At 37.6% G+C, this 18,947-nt stretch overlaps 1 protein-coding gene across 1 annotated transcript in view; it reads right to left on the bottom strand.

The window, feature by feature from the left end:
* RAD50 (RAD50 double strand break repair protein) overlaps positions 1-18,947 on the bottom strand; it is a 71,439-nt gene that overhangs the window by 18,410 nt on the left and 34,082 nt on the right. Inside the window, exons 8-20 of the mRNA XM_081093139.1 lie at positions 17,864-18,057; positions 17,247-17,453; positions 15,856-16,038; positions 14,813-14,970; positions 12,428-12,603; positions 11,419-11,656; positions 8,129-8,318; positions 7,519-7,645; positions 6,901-7,094; positions 5,681-5,791; positions 3,907-3,999; positions 3,519-3,632; positions 1,110-1,237 (exon numbers count right to left, since the gene is read on the bottom strand). Of these exons, the coding sequence (XP_080949265.1) occupies positions 1,110-1,237; positions 3,519-3,632; positions 3,907-3,999; positions 5,681-5,791; positions 6,901-7,094; positions 7,519-7,645; positions 8,129-8,318; positions 11,419-11,656; positions 12,428-12,603; positions 14,813-14,970; positions 15,856-16,038; positions 17,247-17,453; positions 17,864-18,057 (2,113 nt within the window). The remainder of the gene's footprint in view (positions 1-1,109; positions 1,238-3,518; positions 3,633-3,906; positions 4,000-5,680; positions 5,792-6,900; positions 7,095-7,518; positions 7,646-8,128; positions 8,319-11,418; positions 11,657-12,427; positions 12,604-14,812; positions 14,971-15,855; positions 16,039-17,246; positions 17,454-17,863; positions 18,058-18,947) is intronic.

Raw genomic sequence — 18,947 nt, 5'->3', positions numbered from 1 at the left:
AAAGATGAATAGCTCTTCCAGCTAAAAAGTCTGATTTCCTCATTATAGGAAAGAGATTTTAAACAGCTAAACCAATAACAGGGTTAACCACTTGTAGTGTTTTATAAATTAAAATTTCAGTTTACTATATACTTTAGAAAACCTAAAGCATTCTTTGATTCATATTTCTGTGTAAAGTCAAACAAATGAAAAATCTATAAGGAATGGCTGAATGAGAGACCTAAATTTAATCAACTGAGGCCGTTAAAAAATCAATTTGGTGAGTATAGCCATTTATACCAGTCTAATGCCTTAGCATCAACCGAGTTCTTACAGAATTCTTAAGGCAACTGACTCTAAGGCAGACAAGGCAAGAACAAAATCTTTTCTGCTGCACCAGGAAGGTAGACACTACAGTAAGTACCAATAAAACCAGATGAAAGAAGAATCAGGACAATCTTAAGAAAAAACCACACAAATCTGCCTGGTTGTCATCTATATATATACTAGTAAAAGCCCAGCGACCTGAACGGCTGAACAACCAGAACGACTGGTGGCTATGACTCATACTGTGGCAGCTAACCAGCCTGATCCCGGCCCCAATCCTCCCCACCCCCAACCCCCCAGCCAGCCAACCACCACGGTCCCTCCCCCTGGCCAGCCCATCCTGATGGGCCCCCATAGGGGCAGACTGGCTGGAACACATCTATGCACGAATTCGTGTACCAGGCCTCTAGTATAATTATGACTAAGACCATCTAAAATGGGTCTCCAATGTCAAATCACTTTGGCAGTATTATAAATTGCACAAGCTCTGACCCAGGCAGGGTTCGTAGGCCATATATTGTTTTTGTTCGGTACCATTATCTTGTGAAGCAGACTAACCGAAACCTGGGGACTTGGCATTTTTAATTCTGTCCACCACTGCAGTGTAACTATAAATTCTATATCACTTCTTCAGTAATTTAATTCATAAGGCCATGAAATATATTTGTATAAAAACTTCCTATAAGTCTCAAGGGACATTTAGGCTAAAGGCTTAAATCATTTTAAAAAAACACATATTAAATATTCTTCACATTCAATAATAGTCCTTTATTTAAACTAAAGACTATTTTTAAAAAACATACTTTTTCAGTTGTAAGACCTGCATTTGACCCATTTCCTTCAAATGTTGTTTTCTTTCTTCTTCAACTTCTTTTAGTTCTTCATTTCTTTTTCTTAACGTAAGATTATCCTGCAGCCATCTTTCTTGTATCTAAATGTAAATATTAAACCAGTTAAAAAATGATCAAGTTACCAACATGTGATTCATAACAGGCAACTGCTGGCAGGTAGTACTAATTCTGCCTTATTTAGAATCGTGTTAAACTCAATAGAGGGAGAATAAGCCAGGGTGAAGGAATCTACAACCTGGACTAACCTGGATTGCACATATAAACCAGAACAGAAATTTACACAATGAAATAACAACTGTAAGTAATTAAATATTTTATACCTGTACCCCATTGGATCATCTTGCATAGGAACCCCACAATAAAAAATCTGATTGAAAAAAAAATCACAAGCTAGCAATACTACTATTAATGTCCCCCCTCAATTTTTTTTGCCTACTTGTATTTTTGTCCTATGTGCCAATACTGTTAGATTCTATTTTTTTTTTTTTATAATCTAAAGTTTAGAACTTTTTTTTTTTTTTAATATATTTTATTGGTTTTTTACAGAGAGGAAGGGAGAGAGATAGAGAGTTAGAAACATTGATCAGCTGCCTCCTGCACATCTCCTACTGGGGATGTGCCCGCAACCGAGGTACATGCCCTTGACAGGAATCGAACCTGGGACCCTTCAGTCCGCAGGCCAACGCTCTACCCACTGAGCCAAACCGGTTTTGGCTAGATTCTATTTTTTAAAAAAATATATTTCTTTATTGATTTCAGAGAGGGAAGAGGGAGAGAAACATCGATGAGAGAGAATCATTGATTGGCTGCCTACTGCACGCCCCCTACTGGGGATCGAGCCCACAGCCCAGGCATGTGCCCTTGGCCAGAATTGAACCTGGAACCCTTCAGTCCCCAGGCCGACGCTCTAGCCACTGAGCCAAACTGGCTAGGGCTAGATTCTATTAAGTATGTCAGATAAGATCTTTACCTTCAAGCTAACAAATAAATTATACAAGGCAGTAAGAAGTGTCACAAAAATAGTAAATATTTACTTGATGAGACTTCCATGGACATTGAATTGAACTGAAAATTTAAAAAGTTGGCTCTTCTTATTGAGCAGTTTTGTCCTTAAAGAGACCTAATCACTTAGCAGCAGCAGCAGCAATGCCAACACAATTATTTCAGTAGGTTTCCCAGTGATTACAATGGACTATATTGTGAGATAAACATTAGAAGTTGATTCTTTGAAATTTAGAGAAAAAAATATCCTGTAGAAACAATGTTGGTTTGGACCATAAAAGCCTGAATATAGAAAACTCATCACAAGTTCAAAGTCAAGACTTCTCAAAGAGGGAGCTAGGTTCCTCCTTCAGTGACCCTAGCAGCTGAGATAAACTCAAGAGTCATGTGGGAAGTGGGAGGGAGAGGCAGATCTTTGGCAATATCTCATTAACCAACAATAACAGCAGAGAGTCACCAGGGAAAATGAATTTGGAGGTGGGAGAGAAGCATGGACGGATTTTTCTCTCATGTTTAGTGTTCATATCCAACCCTGCCCATCTATAAATCACTATTTTGTGGATTTTTCCCCCAACTGTCATCAGTTTTCCTGGTAATGATAATATAAATATATACTTATCTATTACAGATATCATTAGAAGCAGTTAAAAGTGACTACCATGATATGGTTGTAACTGTCCTTTTGCTGCCAAGGCAACTTAATGCACAACTGCAGCTGCTGTGACACTCCAAGATCCTTCCAAGGGAGACTATCTGTGTACTTTTTCCTTATTAGGAACAAGAGACTATGCTATTGCTTCCTTTTATCTAGTATTACATAACACTGGAATTGGCTTTCAATACTGCATAAAAACTTCATTTTTAAAAAACTGATATTCTCTACTATATGGATCTATTGAACATAAAAGTTTTAAAAAATGTTATTGGTATAAGTCAGTGGTCAGCAAACCGCGGCTCGCGAGTCACATGCGGCTCTTTGGCCCCTTGAGTATGGCTCTTCCACAAAATACCACGTGTGGGCGCGCACATACAGTGCGATTGAAACTTCGTGGCCTGTGCGCAGAAGTTGGTTTTCGGCCTGGGCGAGTCTATCTTGAAGAAGTGGCGTTAGAAGAAGTGGGGGTACATTCACTGAGGTTGACCTTGACCCCTCAGATTGAGGACGTTTTTAGCAAAGGCCAGCTTGGGAGTACCCTAATTCAGTTAATAACAATGTACCTACCTATATAGTTTAAGTTTAAAAAATTTGGCTCTCAAAAGAAATTTCAATCGTTGTACTGTTGGTATTTGGCTCTGCTGACTAATGAGTTTGCCGACCACTGGTATAAGTGATACCATTAAGACACAAAGAAGACTTACTTTCTGTGTATCAATATCTTGTCTCATGATTCCCATATCGGTATTTATCTTTTCTTTGTGTTTCTCGCTTTCACTTAGTTGAGCTATTACTTTATTAAGTTCAGTTTCTTTTTGCTATAAAAAAGAAAAATTTTTTTAATTGTTTAAGTATTGCATGTGTCTCCTTTTCCCCCCGATTGACCCCTCCACCACACTCCCGCCCCCAGGACAAGCCCCCACCACCCCAGTGTCCGTGTCCATTGGTTATGCTAATATGCTTGCATACACATCCTTTGATTGATCTCTTACCCTCCGGCCCCCACACTTTCTCTCTGAGGTTGGAGGGAGAAAATTTTTTTAAGCACAAGAAATAAAACTATAAATAAGTAAGATTTAAGTTTTAAATTACCTTCTTATAATCGTCTTTCCCATCTTGAATATAATTCTCAATGTTTTTCACATAGCCGTGAATATTTTTAACCTTCTCTTTGATATCATTCATCTGTAAAAAAAAGTTATTAAACACATTGATTGAGGACCAGAGCATTTAAGATTTATTTCCAAGGAAATACTAGGTGTACCAGTTAATAATGAGGATTTTTTTCAATAGATGGAGTTACACATATGTTGAGATATATGTGATTTGATATATATGCTATTTTGTTGTATTGACAGCAAGCTTCAAAACTTCTATGTCAAATTTGCTGAAGGTGTTAACATCATAGATATTTTTACACTTAAAAATGAGCATTTGCGGGAAGTTTTAATTCATTATTTTGAAGAAAAAAATTATTGTATACTTCGGGAAGCTTATGGTGAACATGCTCCATTTCAAGATACTTGTGAACGCTGGTTTAAACGCTTTAAAAGTGATGATTTCTATGTGAAAGACAAAGAACGTCCAGGTCAACCGAAAAAGTTTGAAGACCAACAATGACAAGCATTATTGGATGAAGATGCGTGTCAAACTCAAAACAACTTGCAGAAAGATTAAACGTTGCTCAGCAAATAATTTCCACTCGTTTACAAGCAATGGGAAAGATTTTAAAGGAAGGAAAATGGGTGCCATATCAACTGAACAAAAGACAAGTGGAAAACCGAAAAGTCATTAGTAAAATGCTGCTTTATCGACACAAAAGAAAGTCTTTTTTGCATCGAATTGTGACTGGCGATGAAAAGTGGATTTATTCTGAGAATCCCAAATGCACAAAATCATGGGCTGATCCAGGTCAACTATCAACATCGACTGCAAGGCCAAATCGCTTCTGAATGAAGAAAATGCTCTGCATTTGGTGGGATCAGGAAGGTGTGGTATATTATGAGCTTCTAAAACCAGGTGAAACCATTAATACTGATCGCTACTGACAACAAATAATCAATTTAACCATGCTTTGATCGTGAAATGACCAGAATTGGCCAGAAGACACGGCAAAGTAATTTTGTTTCATCATGACACACCATCACACACTTCAAAACTAGTTAAAGACACGTTAAAAGATCTTGCCTGGGAAGTATTAACCCACCCGCTGTATTCACCAGACCTTGCTCCTTCAGATTACCACTTGTTCCTATCGATGGCACACGCACTTTCTGAGCAGCACTTCAAAACGTACAAAGAAGTGGAAAATTGGATGTCTGAATGGTTTGCCTCAAAACAAGAAAAGTTCTATTGGGACAGTATCCAAAAATTAACCTGAACGATGGGGGAAATGTGTAGCTAGAGATGGACATTACTTTGAATGAAGCACTTTTGATGTTTCTCTTGAAATTATTGTGTTTCCTTTGATTACAAAATCTGCATTTTTAACAGGTACACCTCGTATATTAAGGTAACAAAAACTTAATAGGAGAGCACAGTAAAACATTGGCTTGAAAGTTAGGAGCTTTGGGTTCTAGTTTTCATCACCAGCACATTTTATTATCTCAGATAATTCCCTTTATCACGTATGGAATTGGATTAAATAGTCTTATTTCTCAGCTTCTATGATAGATCAAGAAACTAGTTACAAGTTTAATCCTTATTTTAACAAGAATTTTTAATATCAAGATTATGTCACAAATCTGAAAATACTATTTATCTTGTACTTTTAATTTCATGGGAAATAATAATGTCCAATATGGTGCTCTGAACATTATGTTTCATATATATATATTGGTAAGTAAATATAGAAAGGAAATATTACTTTATCCTGTGTTATTTTGTGGCTTGTATTTTTTTTGAAGATTAATTCTTCTTTCTCCTGCTGGAACTTTTCCAGTGTTATTTCCAAAGGGCTTATCTGCTCTTTAGCATCCTAAAAACAAAAAACATTCCATTATCTTATTTTAGGGTCAGACTTTACAGTCATACAAGCACTCTCTTATGTGCCAGGCTTTAAAAAGAAACCCATTTGCCTCTTCTAACAACCCTATGAGGAAGTACCATTATTTTCATCCCATATTTCAGATGAGTAAATAGGCATAGAAATGACTTGTCCAGGATCACAACAGCCAGTAAATAAAGGAAGTGGCTTATTGTCAAATTACTTTATAAACACTAAAATATTATATAAATGTATGGTAGTACTATTTGATATACTATAAGCCTCTGATAATTTGTAATCCAAAATACTTAAGAAACACAGTAACTATAGATTCAATAATATATATATATATATATTTTTAAATGTATTTTTTTATTGACTTCAAAAAGGAAGGGAGAGGAAGAGTGAAATAGAAACATCAATGATGAGAAGGAATCATTGATTGGCTGCCGCCCACAATGTGCCCTTAGCCGGAATCGATCCTGGGGCTCTTCGGTCCGCAGGCCAATGCTCTGTCCACTGAGCCAAACTAGGCAGGGCTCAATAATATATTTAGTGCTTACTGAATGGGTCTAATTATAAAAACCTAAATGAGATTGTTGTTTCTAAAACTGTTTAAAAACTTAATTGGTTGGGTTTTAGATTTTATTAATTGAGATGAGGGATTCCAAATGGGTTCCATTTCATGTGACAAATCAATTCCCCATGTTCACTGTTTGGGGAAGAATTCCAAGACTACATCTCAAATCAGATAGAGAAAGTGCTATGACTAAGGCAGTGTTGGCTGTGGATATAGAATTAAGACGAACTTCACATGGAGGAATACTTACATGGAGTTAGTTACCCACCACCTGACCACCTCCAATAACAAGACATTCTCTACTAAGTTAACCAGGCAGCCAATTCTTCCTTATTATGACCAAAATTCTTCTTCCAGACATCTTTAGTACTATGAGTACAAGTTCTGTCACCCAGGAGCCACACAAAGAATTATTATACCATTTTCATTTTATCTTCACAATATCCATAATTCTAGCTGCTATACCAATAAAGAACATTTCATACATTTGAAGTAATTAAACACATACAAATGTTCTTACCTTTATCTCTCTGTATAAGGACTGAACTTCAGTGGATAATTCCACAGTCTGCTCCTCCAGTTGCTGACGACGTTGTAAATTAGTGGATATCTGAAGTTTTTCTGATTTAAGTTCATTTGTTACACCTCTTAGGTGTTGAATCTGTTCTTGCTGGTCCTGTATAAGCTTACGATTCAATTCAATCTTACTGGAAACTGCACAAAAACATATGGACACAGTGATTAATGTAAGAGTATAGAAAATGCTCTGAGCAGCATCCTTCCAGTGTTATAGGTCTATGGAATTCACAAAGGCAAGTTTCTACAGGTCCCACCCACAGCAACAAAAGTGCCACTAGAACCCTCCAGCCCCAAACCATCTTTCTGTCCCCTCCTGGCCACTCACAGGGCAGGTATGATTGAGAAAGAGTACAGCTCACTCGATACTCATCATTCAAAATCTGTTGTACAAAGCAAGGAAACAGAAGTGATACTTCTGAAAAAAGTAAGTGAATATACTGTGGATTGGAAGGAGGAAAGACAGTTCTTATCCACATAACAGGTGTAAAATTTAGGTGAAAAGCAAAAGCTGGGAATGTTGATGTCTTTAATGGGAATATGAGGAAACGGGCTATATTACCTGTATCTAATTTGTGTTGTTTTTCTTGTTTTTCTTGGTTTACTTGTTGAAGAGTTCTATCTAAGTCTAGTCCTTGTAGCTTAGCTGCTTGTTGTGCAATTTTTCTTTCAACATCTTTAAGTTCCATCTTAAGAATAAAACAAAGTTATTTCTTTTAAGAAATTTACTGCAATTTACAACTGCTTTTATGTATCATTTGAACAAAATTTGATAGGAGGAAATAAAATTAATTTTAAATAATTTCAATGATATAAGCAAAAGGCAGCAGACTGAAAATGGAAACAAACAGGACTATTTTTCATAATCCTATATAATAAAAGGCTAATATGCAAATTGTCCCCTTGACCGTGAGTTCAACCATGGGATGGGGCTGGCTGGCCAACTGCCCATGGCCTCTCCCTGCCGGCCGGCAGACTCCACCTATGCACAAATTTGTGCACTGAGCCTCTAGTTTATAAATAATTCAGAATGGGGAACTCTAACCATGATGTGTACCTGAACACCAGCTACTGTTTTTAACACTCTCACACTTCACATTCAAACCACCATGAAAGAAGTTTTTTGCTGCCTCGCTATAAGTTTTTTGTAGTTTTAACTACAATCAGCATACCTGAAATCTCTCCATAATTGTAACATCTGTGAGACACACTTTGGCACTTTCTTCTTCAGGCATTATTGTACCCAAGAGTGTTTCCTGTTCTTCTATGTCATTCTTCAGGCGCTGTATATCTCTATTGACATTCTGCAGTTTGTTTCTTAATTCTGGTATTTCCTTCTCTTTCAAATCAATTATGCTTTGCCTTAACAGAAAACACACAATTAAAAATAAGCTATCTAATGTTTTCTCATCGTGAGATTGAGGTTATGTATTTTTTGGCAATAATATAACAGTGGTATCATGTATCCTTCTGAGGGCATCATATCGATGGGTACATGTCAGTATGTCTTATTACTGGAGATGTTAAACTTATTCACTTGGTTAAGATGGTGTTAGCCAGATCCATCCATTGTAAAGTAATTATTTTCCTTTTTGTAGTTAATACTTAGGAGAGATACACTGATTGAGACTGTAAATATCCTGTTTCTCCTCAAACTTCTGCCCATTGATTTTACTATCCATTGCTAGATGTTGCTTGCAACAATTATTACTGTGCTGTTTGTCAAACATAGTCTACAAATTAACCGATCACACTCATTAGAAGTACCAAGGCCACGAAAGACAAAGACTGAAGAACTGTTACAGGCCACAGGAGCCTAAGGAGAAATAAGAACTACATGCAATGTGGAATCCAGGTTTGGATCCTGAAACAAAAAAGGACATTAATGGAAAGACTGCTGAAATTCAAATATGGTAATTTAGGTAATAGCATTATACCAATGTTAATTATGGTTACATAAATTCTGATCATCATGAGAAGCTAGGTGAGGGGTATATGTAAATTTTCTGTACTATTTTTGTAATTTTCCTATAAGTCTAAAATTTTTTTCAAAATAAAAGGTTTAAAAAAATGATGGAAAGAAGGAAAGCAACCAACCACTCAGCCAAATGCTACATGAGTTTTAGGTACAAAAGCTGTCAGTCCAGCCTACTGTTGCTTCTCTAGCTAATATGGCAGGTACTAGCCCCACATATATATTATTTTTTCACTCTCATTATTTTATTAAACACTTTTATGGTTTAATAGAGAAGAAGTGTAGACAAAATTCACACTGAAAACTATGGGTCACGAAAGTTACAATACACAAAGAATTATGAAACTACAACATTGAAAAAGGTAGGCACCAAGTACCTTACTCTGAAAATGGGAGCTGTGATGGCAAGAGCCCCAAAATATAACACAATGCTGATTTCTGCTATTTATAGTATATCAGTATGACACAGAACTAAGCTCAAATTTCCTTGACATGCAATATCTATCAACTTTAAATTTTATCTTTTATTTGATCTTTTTCTTCTCAAGATACTGCCTTATTCCTCTTCCTTTTCATTCTCAAACTACTGCCTTTGTCTCCTATCACATTCTCTCTATAGCCGGCAATAATCTGGTTTCACCTTGATAATTATATTATTTACTGCTGCAAAACAAAACAGCCCAAAATTTAGCTGCTTAAAATGACAGCACTTATTTCTCACAGTAAGATAATCAGGAGCAGCTATCTGGATACTTCTGATTTGGGTTTCTTGTTGAAGTTGTACTCAAGCTGAAGGCCAGGACTACAGTCACTCAAGGAGTGACTGCTAGAGAATATGCTTCCAAATGGTACCCTCACTCATGTGGTTGTTCAAAGGCCTAAAGTCCTCACCAAGTGGGTCCCTGCTCTGCTCACCACATGACAACTGGCTTTCCCGAGATCCAGATGATCCAGGAGAGAAAAAAGGAGAGCAGGAAGCTTGAGTGCCTTATATAACCGAGTCCTAGAAGGGACATGTTATCACTTCTGTCATATTTTCTTGGTCACACAGACCAATCCTGGAACAAGACTGTGAAAGCCAGGATCATTGGGGGCCATCATGGAGGCTGGCTACCACAAAGCACAACTTCTTAAACCTTTCCTGCTTTTCCTGAAATTCCTCTTTGGTTTTCCAGGACAACAGATCCTCTTGGTTTTTCTGCTTCCAGAGTTTTTTGTTGTTGTTTTTTTCACTCTCATCTATTCAATACATTAACATTAGATCAATTTTCCTAAAACACATTCTTGATTAAATCCCTCAGGATGGCTCCCCATCAGAGACAGCTATAACTAGACCTGAACATAATCTAGTCCCATCTTCCCAATTTATGGGAATCAATCCCTATAAATAACTCCCTAAACTCCAATGCTTCTATTGCAGCACAGGTCATGTTCTCCATCCTTTTATACACAATGTTCTCAGTTCCCTCTCCCCTTTCCTTTTCTTAACTGAGTTTAACCAGTTTCCCTGTGTGACTTTGTGCAAATTACATTCTCCCTCCTACCTTGTTCTCTAAATTCTATTCTCACTCTGTAGTCCACTGGCTTCTCTCTTCTTAAATAATGCATTTGTTTGAACTAAGCACTTTATCTAATTCTGAAAGCTTATTTCCTTTCTTGGGACGTCAGCTCCTTGAGGGTCATGTCATTGGTTTCTCTGACCAGCTCTGTGCTCTGTTCTGGGAGACAAGGCAATCATCACATACTTTCTGATTTGATTTATAGACTTTCATTTGAATTTCTTGCACAAGCAAGGGAAAAACGAACACTAGAAATCATTTAGGATTCATTCCTTTTTAGAGTGGGAAAGACATAATACAGTTTCTTATATTTTATTGATTTTTAGAGAGACCGGGAGAGAGAGGAAGAAACATCAGTGTGACAGTGAAACATCAATCGGCTGCCTCCTGCACGATCCCTGCCAGGGATTGAGCCCGCAACCCAGGCATGTGCCCTGAACGGGAATCAAACCAGCAACCTTTCGGTGCAAGGGATGACACCCAACCAACTGAGCCACACCAGCCAGGGCCGTAATACAGTTTAAAATTTGTCTGCTGGAAGAGCTTTTCAGTAATTTAATTCTTTTGCTGGCTTACAAAGTTAAATATCAGCAAACAGTTCTAAATCTGTCAAAATTTCTGCCCTCAAGCCAAATCTGAGGAATTAAATTAACACAGACACAGATTATATCTGTCTGCCCTGTAACTAGATTAAGAAGCAAATTTACCTTTAGAAGAAAACAAAAAAGGAAACAAGAAGAGAATCTTTGTTTCTTCTTGTCATGTAACTAAAATGAGACGGGGCATACTGGCTTAGGATCCTGACTTCAACTTTTATTCATTCAAGACATGCTACTGAGGCGCTACCACATGCCAGGCACTAGGCCAGTACCTTTTACCGGGCTGCTGCTGCTGCTACATGTACGTAATGGTAAACCCCTCGTCTCACCTCATGGGCACAAGCCCCAGCATTTCATCACGCCGCTTCTCTTTTTTCTTTAGCTCTGATTCTGTTGACTTGAGTTTATCTGGAGCCAGCCGCAGCTTAGACTGCAAATCACTGATGACTTCTTGTAATTCAGCTTCTGTCTGAAAAACTCTCTGACAGACGGGGCAGCAGGACTGGCTTTCATCCGTCAGCTGAGTGATGAATTGGGAGTACACGGCCGTAGCTCCAGCCAGCATGGCTGTTTTAAGAAAATAAGTGTTTCCAGTCAGGAGAAAATATAGTTTTGTCAATATGGTTACATCCTCCTCTGTAAATATATGATTATTCTTCTTGCTTTATAAACACATTATTAAAAAATTTTAAATTCTGATATTTAAATATTCCTACAAATTTTTCAATTTCTTCTTAAAAACCTCTATCTAAATCACTTTCAAAATTCTGGCTCCCACAATACATTCAGATTTGTCTTTTGGATAACACATAAAAGTACAATAAATTTTAGAGCTTATTATGTTCCAAGAACTGTTCTAAGTTTTATACCTAAAATCTCATTTACTCCTCCCTAACGGCCTAGGTCAGTGGTCGGCAAACTCATTAGTCAACAGAGCCAAATATCAACAGTACTTCTTCAAAATAGACTCGCCCAGGCCGAAAACAGACTTCTGTGCATGGGCCACGAAGTTTCAATCGCACTGTACACGAGCCTACACGTGATATTTTGTGGAAAAGCCACACTCAAGGGGCCAAAGAGCCGCATGTGGCTCACGAGCCGCAGTTTGCCAACCAGGGGCCTAGGTGGTAGGTAATTATGTCCTCAGACAATGAATCTGAAGTATAGGAAGATTCAATAATTTGCACAAAGTCACACAGCAAGTTAAGTTATAGAACCAGGACCAAAACTTAAGCCAACTGGATCCAGAACCAAGTTTTTAAATCTCCCATCCTTAGTTACCTGTCAATGAAAATTCATGTGTCACAGTGACTTGATAATATAAAGCAGGTAACTTACCTCGTTGTTTTGAAGATTTTTCAATTTCTTCTTTAAGCCTGCCTAAATCACTTTCAAAATCCTGGCTACCACAAACATCAAACAGCTTGTCTTCATAACTGGATAACTGCTCTTCCTTTCTTTTTAGCTCAATATTTATATGATTTTTATTTTGCTCAGCTGAAGCTAGTTCCTTGCTATAAAATAAGAAAATTATGAATTACAATTTTAGAACATGAGAAATTAGTTTGAAAAGTTTGAATAGGTATAAGACAAATTCTGCCAACAAATATTAAAAAGTTTGCTATGGCCAAGTACTTTTTTTAGAAGTCCAGGCAATTGTCACTTCTACCTGAACTCTCCCACTCGGATACCAACTCACTTGTCATCAGTAGTCATGGGCCCGGTCCTAGAAAAATGTGTAATATCAGCGAAATTCTGCCTGGTTTCTGGGAATTCATGGCCTCAGATCTCAGCTTAAGAGCCTTTGCAAGGAGAATGTGCTTGCTGGATCTACTGGAGGAAGGGAAGCGGGGCAAACATCCTAATTCCCTTTGGGCCCATTCACAATATTACTTCCCTTCCTTTCCTGTAAACTTTTCCTTTGTCCCCTCTTTATTGTTATCATCTACTTAGGATCATTCATTTCTTCTCATTCATCAAAGACTTTGCTCACTAGTTCAATTTATCTCCACTCCAACTCTTAAATTTCACCATAGTCAATCTCCATGCCCATACAGATTAGGGTTTTTTAATTTGCAGGTTGTGAGGCAAATCATATAATCAATTCAATGCATCATCTCAGCATATTTTAACAAAATGAAATAACAGAATCTATCGGAGTAGACTGTACATAGGTAGGACAGGTACTATTTTGAGAAATCTGTTTCAGATAAACATGTGTGAGTGCACACCTGCTTCATCTTGATACTTCCCATTGTTTTCTGTAGCAACTGCACCATTTTGCATTCCCACCAACAGTGCCCAAGGGTTCCAATTTCTCAACATTACTACCAACACCTGTTATTTTCTGCGTTTTTGATATTGAACATCCTAACCAGTGTGAAGTGATGTGGGTTTTTTTTGTTGTTGTTGTTGCTGATTTCAGAGAGGGAGGGAGAGGGAGAGAAAGATAGAAACATCAATGATGAGAGAGAATCATTGATTGGCTGCTTCCTGCACACCCGCTACTGGGGACTGAGCCAGCAACCTGGGCATGTGACCATGACCGGAATTAAACCCGGGACTCTTCAGTCTGCAGGCCGACACTATCCACTGAGCAAACCGGCTAGGGCTGAAGTGATGTGGTTTTAATCTGCATTTCCCTGATGACTAGTGATGTTGGGCATCTTTTCACATGTTCACTGGCCATTTGTATAACTTCTTTGGAGAATTATCTATTCAAGTCCTTTGCCCATTTTTTTTTTTAATCCTCACCTGAAGTCATTTTTCTATTGATTTTTTGAGAGTGGAAGAGAGAGGGAAAGACAGAGAGCAATATCAGTGAAAGAGAAACACATCGATTTGTTGCCTCCCACACATGACCTAGGGCCCAGGCGGGGTGAACCCAGGACCCTTTGGTCAGCATGCCAACGCTCTATCCATTGAGCCAAACTGGTTAGGGCCTTCCTTTGCCCATTTTTAAAATCCAGTTATTTTGTTGTTGTTGTTGAGTAGCAGGAGTTTATATATTCTGAATATTAACCCCTTATCAGATACACGATTTGCAAACATTTTCTCCCATTATATAGGCTGCCTTTTCCCTCTGTCTAATGTTTCTTTTGCTGTGTAGAAGTTTTAAAGCTTGATGTAGCCTCATTTGTCTATTTTGCTTTTGTTGTCATATGCAAGAAACGATTGCCATTTCAATATAATAAAGCTTTTCCTCTAAGTTTCCTTCTAGGTGTTTTATAGTTTCAGGTCTCACTTTTTTTATAAAGGAGACTTTTATTTATTTATTTATTTATTTATTTTTAATTTTTTTATTAAAAAATGTATTTTATTGATTTTTCACAGAGAGGAAGGGAGAGGGACAGAGAGTCAGAAACATCGATGAGAGAGAAACATCGACCAGCCGCCTCCTGCACACGTCCCACTGGGGATGTGCCCGCAACCAAGGTACATGCCCCCGACCGGAATCGAACCTGGGACCCCTCAGTCCGCAGGCCGACGCTCTATCCACCGAGCCAAACCGGTATGGCTTTATAAAGGAGACTTTTAATCCTCTCAGTTAATTCTACAAACTTTCAAGGAACAAGAGATCCCAAATCACTGTTACCATTTTACTTAATTCATAAAATGTAGAACCAAAATCAATAAGACTTACCTTTTCATGACAAATTATTTTAGAACAATTAAAAATTAAAGCAGGAAATAAGAGATTTCTATTACATTTCTATTACTTACTTCAATTTGGCAAGCCTGTCCCTGGTCTGATTAATTTCTCTTGATTTACTATGAAGCCAGTCTTCAAGTTGTTTTTTGTTGGGAAAATACCCTAATAATGAATTTAATTCATCACTGTGCCTAGATTTTATTTTTCTGATTTGTTCATCTTTGTCAGCCTATTAAAAAATATTTTAAAAATAAAGCTCAGTATCTCCACATTATGTCAAGAACAAATATAAATTTTAGATTGGTTAAAGTTCTAGGCTTAGAAAGTAAAACTATAAAAATGTAAGAAGAGAATATATAATTTCCTAAAGTCTAAGAGTGGGGATGACCTTCCTAAGCCATAAGAGAAAAGAGTAACAAGTCTGATAATATAAAAATTAAAACTTCTGCATAAGATATAAAATTTAACAGCAATGTATGTATTTACTAGTATGTATACACCTCTGTATTAGTTTCTTGTAATTAGAAAATAGTTTTTAAACTTGAAAGTCTATTTTTATAGTATTAAGCTCAGTTAGCCCCTAAAATATAAAGCCAATAACGACTAACTTCTTCATAGTAAGATAAACTATTTAAAATACCAAAAATTATCCTATTTAATAAAAGCCTAATATGCTAAGTGTCCGACCATTCGACAAGTCGCTATGATGTGCACTGACCACCAGGGGCAGAAGCTCCAACTAGTAGGTTAGCTTGCTGGTGGGGTCTGGCTGATTGGGACTGGGCGAGAGGGCCAGACATGCCCTGGAGCCCTCCCACAGCCCCTTCCGGGTCCCAATCTAGGTGGGACTGGGCAAGATGGGCCGGACACACTCTGGAGCTCTTCTGCAGTCCCTCCCTGGCCAGCACCAATCACGATTGGGCGAGATGGGCCAGAAATGCCCTGCAGCCCCCCCACGGTTCCTCCCCAGCTCCGATCATGCATCAGTGGGTCCCTTGGCCTGGCCTGCGCCCTCTCACAATCCGGGACCCCTCAGGGCATGTCTGCAGGCCAAGCTGAGGGATACCACCAATGCACGAGCCTCTAGTAATTAAAATAAAAAGAAAGGTCATACTTTGTCTTTGGTCAGCATCTCCATCTGGGTGCGTGTTGCTGTATGATGGTTTAACTGCTCCATCTCCTGATCCAATTTACGCAGGGTCCTGTCTAGGTCTGCTTTCTCATTCTGAAGACTTATTACTTCTATTTTTAGAGTTTCTACATTACTGTTTTTCTCAGCCTTGCTTAGCTCATGTTCCTTATCAATAATAAAAACAAACACAGAGGTTTATATAGTTTGTGTTAAGATAATGACAAAGTGTATTAGAAATCAACTACTCACTGCAACAGAAATAAAAAAACATAATAAAATTTTTAAGGAAAAAATCTTATAAAATTACCTTACTATCTTATAATACTAGAGAATTATTAAATAAATCTGGAAGAGTCAAACAAAGGTGGGAGAATAAGAATTAATGCAAAGTTAAGAGAAATTTGTCTAAGAATATAGTTTCATGACTCTTCAGTCAATACCTAAGTATTTATCAAGTACCCATGTAACTCACTACATTTCCTGCCACATAGAAACTCTAAAAACAGTGTAACACTGTCCCTTAATAATGCCACCCCTTTACAACAAGACAATCTATAATAATAAAAGCATAATATGCTAATTAGACCCGATGTCCTTCCTTCCTGACAAAGCTGCAGCAAGTGGGGGCCGCCGCAAAGGCAGCAGAGGCCCCTGGCCATGGCAGCGGTGGGCGGGGGCCAGGGCCAAGGCCCTTGCATGAATTTAGTGCATCGGGCCTCTAGTATTGTGATAAAATGCTAAACTGACAAAACGTACACTAGATGTTTAATTAGGAAGCAAAAAGCAGTGTTTAATTACATTATCAAAGTAGGATCTGAGAGGGGGAATTCCCAGCTTTAGGATGTTTACTTTGGTGGTGGGGATGAAGAAAATAGAAAGAAGGAAGAAAATTTGGAAATTCATGAAAAGAACAGGTGGGCTAAGAAAGATTCCACCATAGAAAAAGTGGTAGTATGGCAAAAAAATTATAAGATCTACAGTGTATGGAACCTAGAGGAAAAATACTTGTTTCTTTTATACCTTAAGTAAATGGTTCTTAACCAAGGTACTCATAAGAATAGCCTCGTTTTGTTCTGAATGCACATTTCCATGCTCTACTCTAGAGAGTTTGATTTGGAAGGTCTGAAGTAAGCTTAGTCTAAGCATAAGTACTTTTTAAAAACTTCCTAGGTGATTCTAATTTTTAATCCACTGGATTCTAGAACCAAAGAGTTAACTGATTAAGATATTTAGATGAATTCATTTTACATGAAATTGTTAGACAAGGTCGATATTTTAATTAACATGTCATAATCTTAGAATTAACAACAGAAAAAAATACTTCAAACTGCAAGATTCTAAATGTCTTACACCTTAAAATTATTTTGTCTTACAGCTTTTGTGAGTTCCTGGTCCAGTTCATGAATCCTGTCAGAAGATCCTTCCAATTGTTGTAATTCGTACTTCACATTTTTCAGCTCATTCTGCTTCTTACTTAAAATTTCTGATTTCAACTCAATTATTCTTCCCAGTCCAATTTTCTTATCCCTTATCTCATCTATCTGTTTTTGTTTCAGAGTTTCTTTTTCTGCAAAGTCATTCTAAATACATATAAGAAAACGTATTAACAATTTTTTCACTCCATAATTGATTAAGTGACAGTTTCCTCATTATCAAAGTAACACATGCACACTAAGGAAAATATTAAAAAGTTAAAAAATAGAATGGCTAGCACCCACAGATAATCATTTTTAACTCTGAGCAAACCTTTACTTTTTCTGGTAAAAGAAAAAGAACTATTACTTAAAATCAAATAAAAAATATAGGTCTGCATTTCTTATTTTTAGCCTTATCCACACTTAAAAATTTGCATCCATAAAAGTTTCTTCTACCTTGTATCAGATTCTATCCTAACACTAACCCCAAAATATAAGAAAATAAGGTCTATCCAAGTATTAAAACAACATAACTAAAGATTTGGACACAAACAAAAGAAAGTAACAATATTTACCATCAGTTGGCTGGCAGTTTCTTCTTCCTTTTCTTGTCTCTCTCTTACAAGTTTGTGAAAATTTTTAATCTGTCTTTCACTGAATGGTCCATGCTCAAAGCCATCCAATTCTAACTGTGATGCCAAAGACTGAATTAGTGAATCTCTAGCTCGGATATTTTCTTGATGGCGATCTGCTTGTTGCTGTAGACGACCTTTATTATTATTATTTTTAATATGTTTTTATTAATTTCAGAGAGAAAGGGAGAAGAGATAGAATCATTAATGATGAGAGAGAATTATTGATCAGCTGTCTTCTGCACCCCGCCCCCCCACTGGGGATTAAGTCCTCAACCCGGGCATGTGCCCTGACCAGGAATCGAACCGTGACCTCCTGGTTCATAGGTCAACGCTCAACCATTGACCCACACGGACTGAGCTGTAGATGTAATTCATTTTTTAGCTGATTTTTTAAAAATTGAGATAATCATACATTAACATGTAGTTGTAAAAAAAATACAGCAAGATCTCTTATATTCTGTGCCCTGTTTCCCCAAATAGTAACTATGATATTGTAATATAATTAGAAATACACATTTGGTCTTTGTCCCTGGTTCCTGGCACTGATCTCCTAAAACACTTAGAATTTCGGATGGAATGTCTTTGTTTGGTTGTTGTTGTTAATCCTTAGGATATTTTTTCCACTGATTTTTAGAGAGTGGAAGGGGAGAGAAAGAGAGAAACATCGATGTAAGAGAGACACATCAGCTGGATGCCCTGACAAAGAAAGGCCTGGGAATCAAATCAGAGACCTTTCTGTGAATGGGCCAATGGTCTAACTATTGAGCAACACCAGCCAGGGCAAGAGAGGAGTGTCTTTTGTTATTCATTACTAGGGGCCCAGTGCACAAAGATTCGTGCATGGGGGTGGGGGTTAAGGGGTGGGGAAGGGTGGGTCCCTTAGCCCGATTTGCACCCTCAATCTGGGAGCCCTCAGAGGAGCTGTCTCCAGTCTGGGAGTTTCTATCTGTCTTTGCAATCATATAAGCGAATTGTCTGAGACCCCAACACAGTTTGGTTTGCTGCTCACAGAATTATAGAGGCT

The sequence above is a fragment of the Myotis nattereri genome (assembly GCF_964212035.1).
Source record: "Myotis nattereri genome assembly, chromosome: 5".
Lineage (NCBI taxonomy): Eukaryota > Metazoa > Chordata > Mammalia > Chiroptera > Vespertilionidae > Myotis > Myotis nattereri.
The sequence above is the reverse complement of the archived record's forward strand: the minus strand, read 5'-3'. Positions and strand labels throughout refer to the sequence as shown.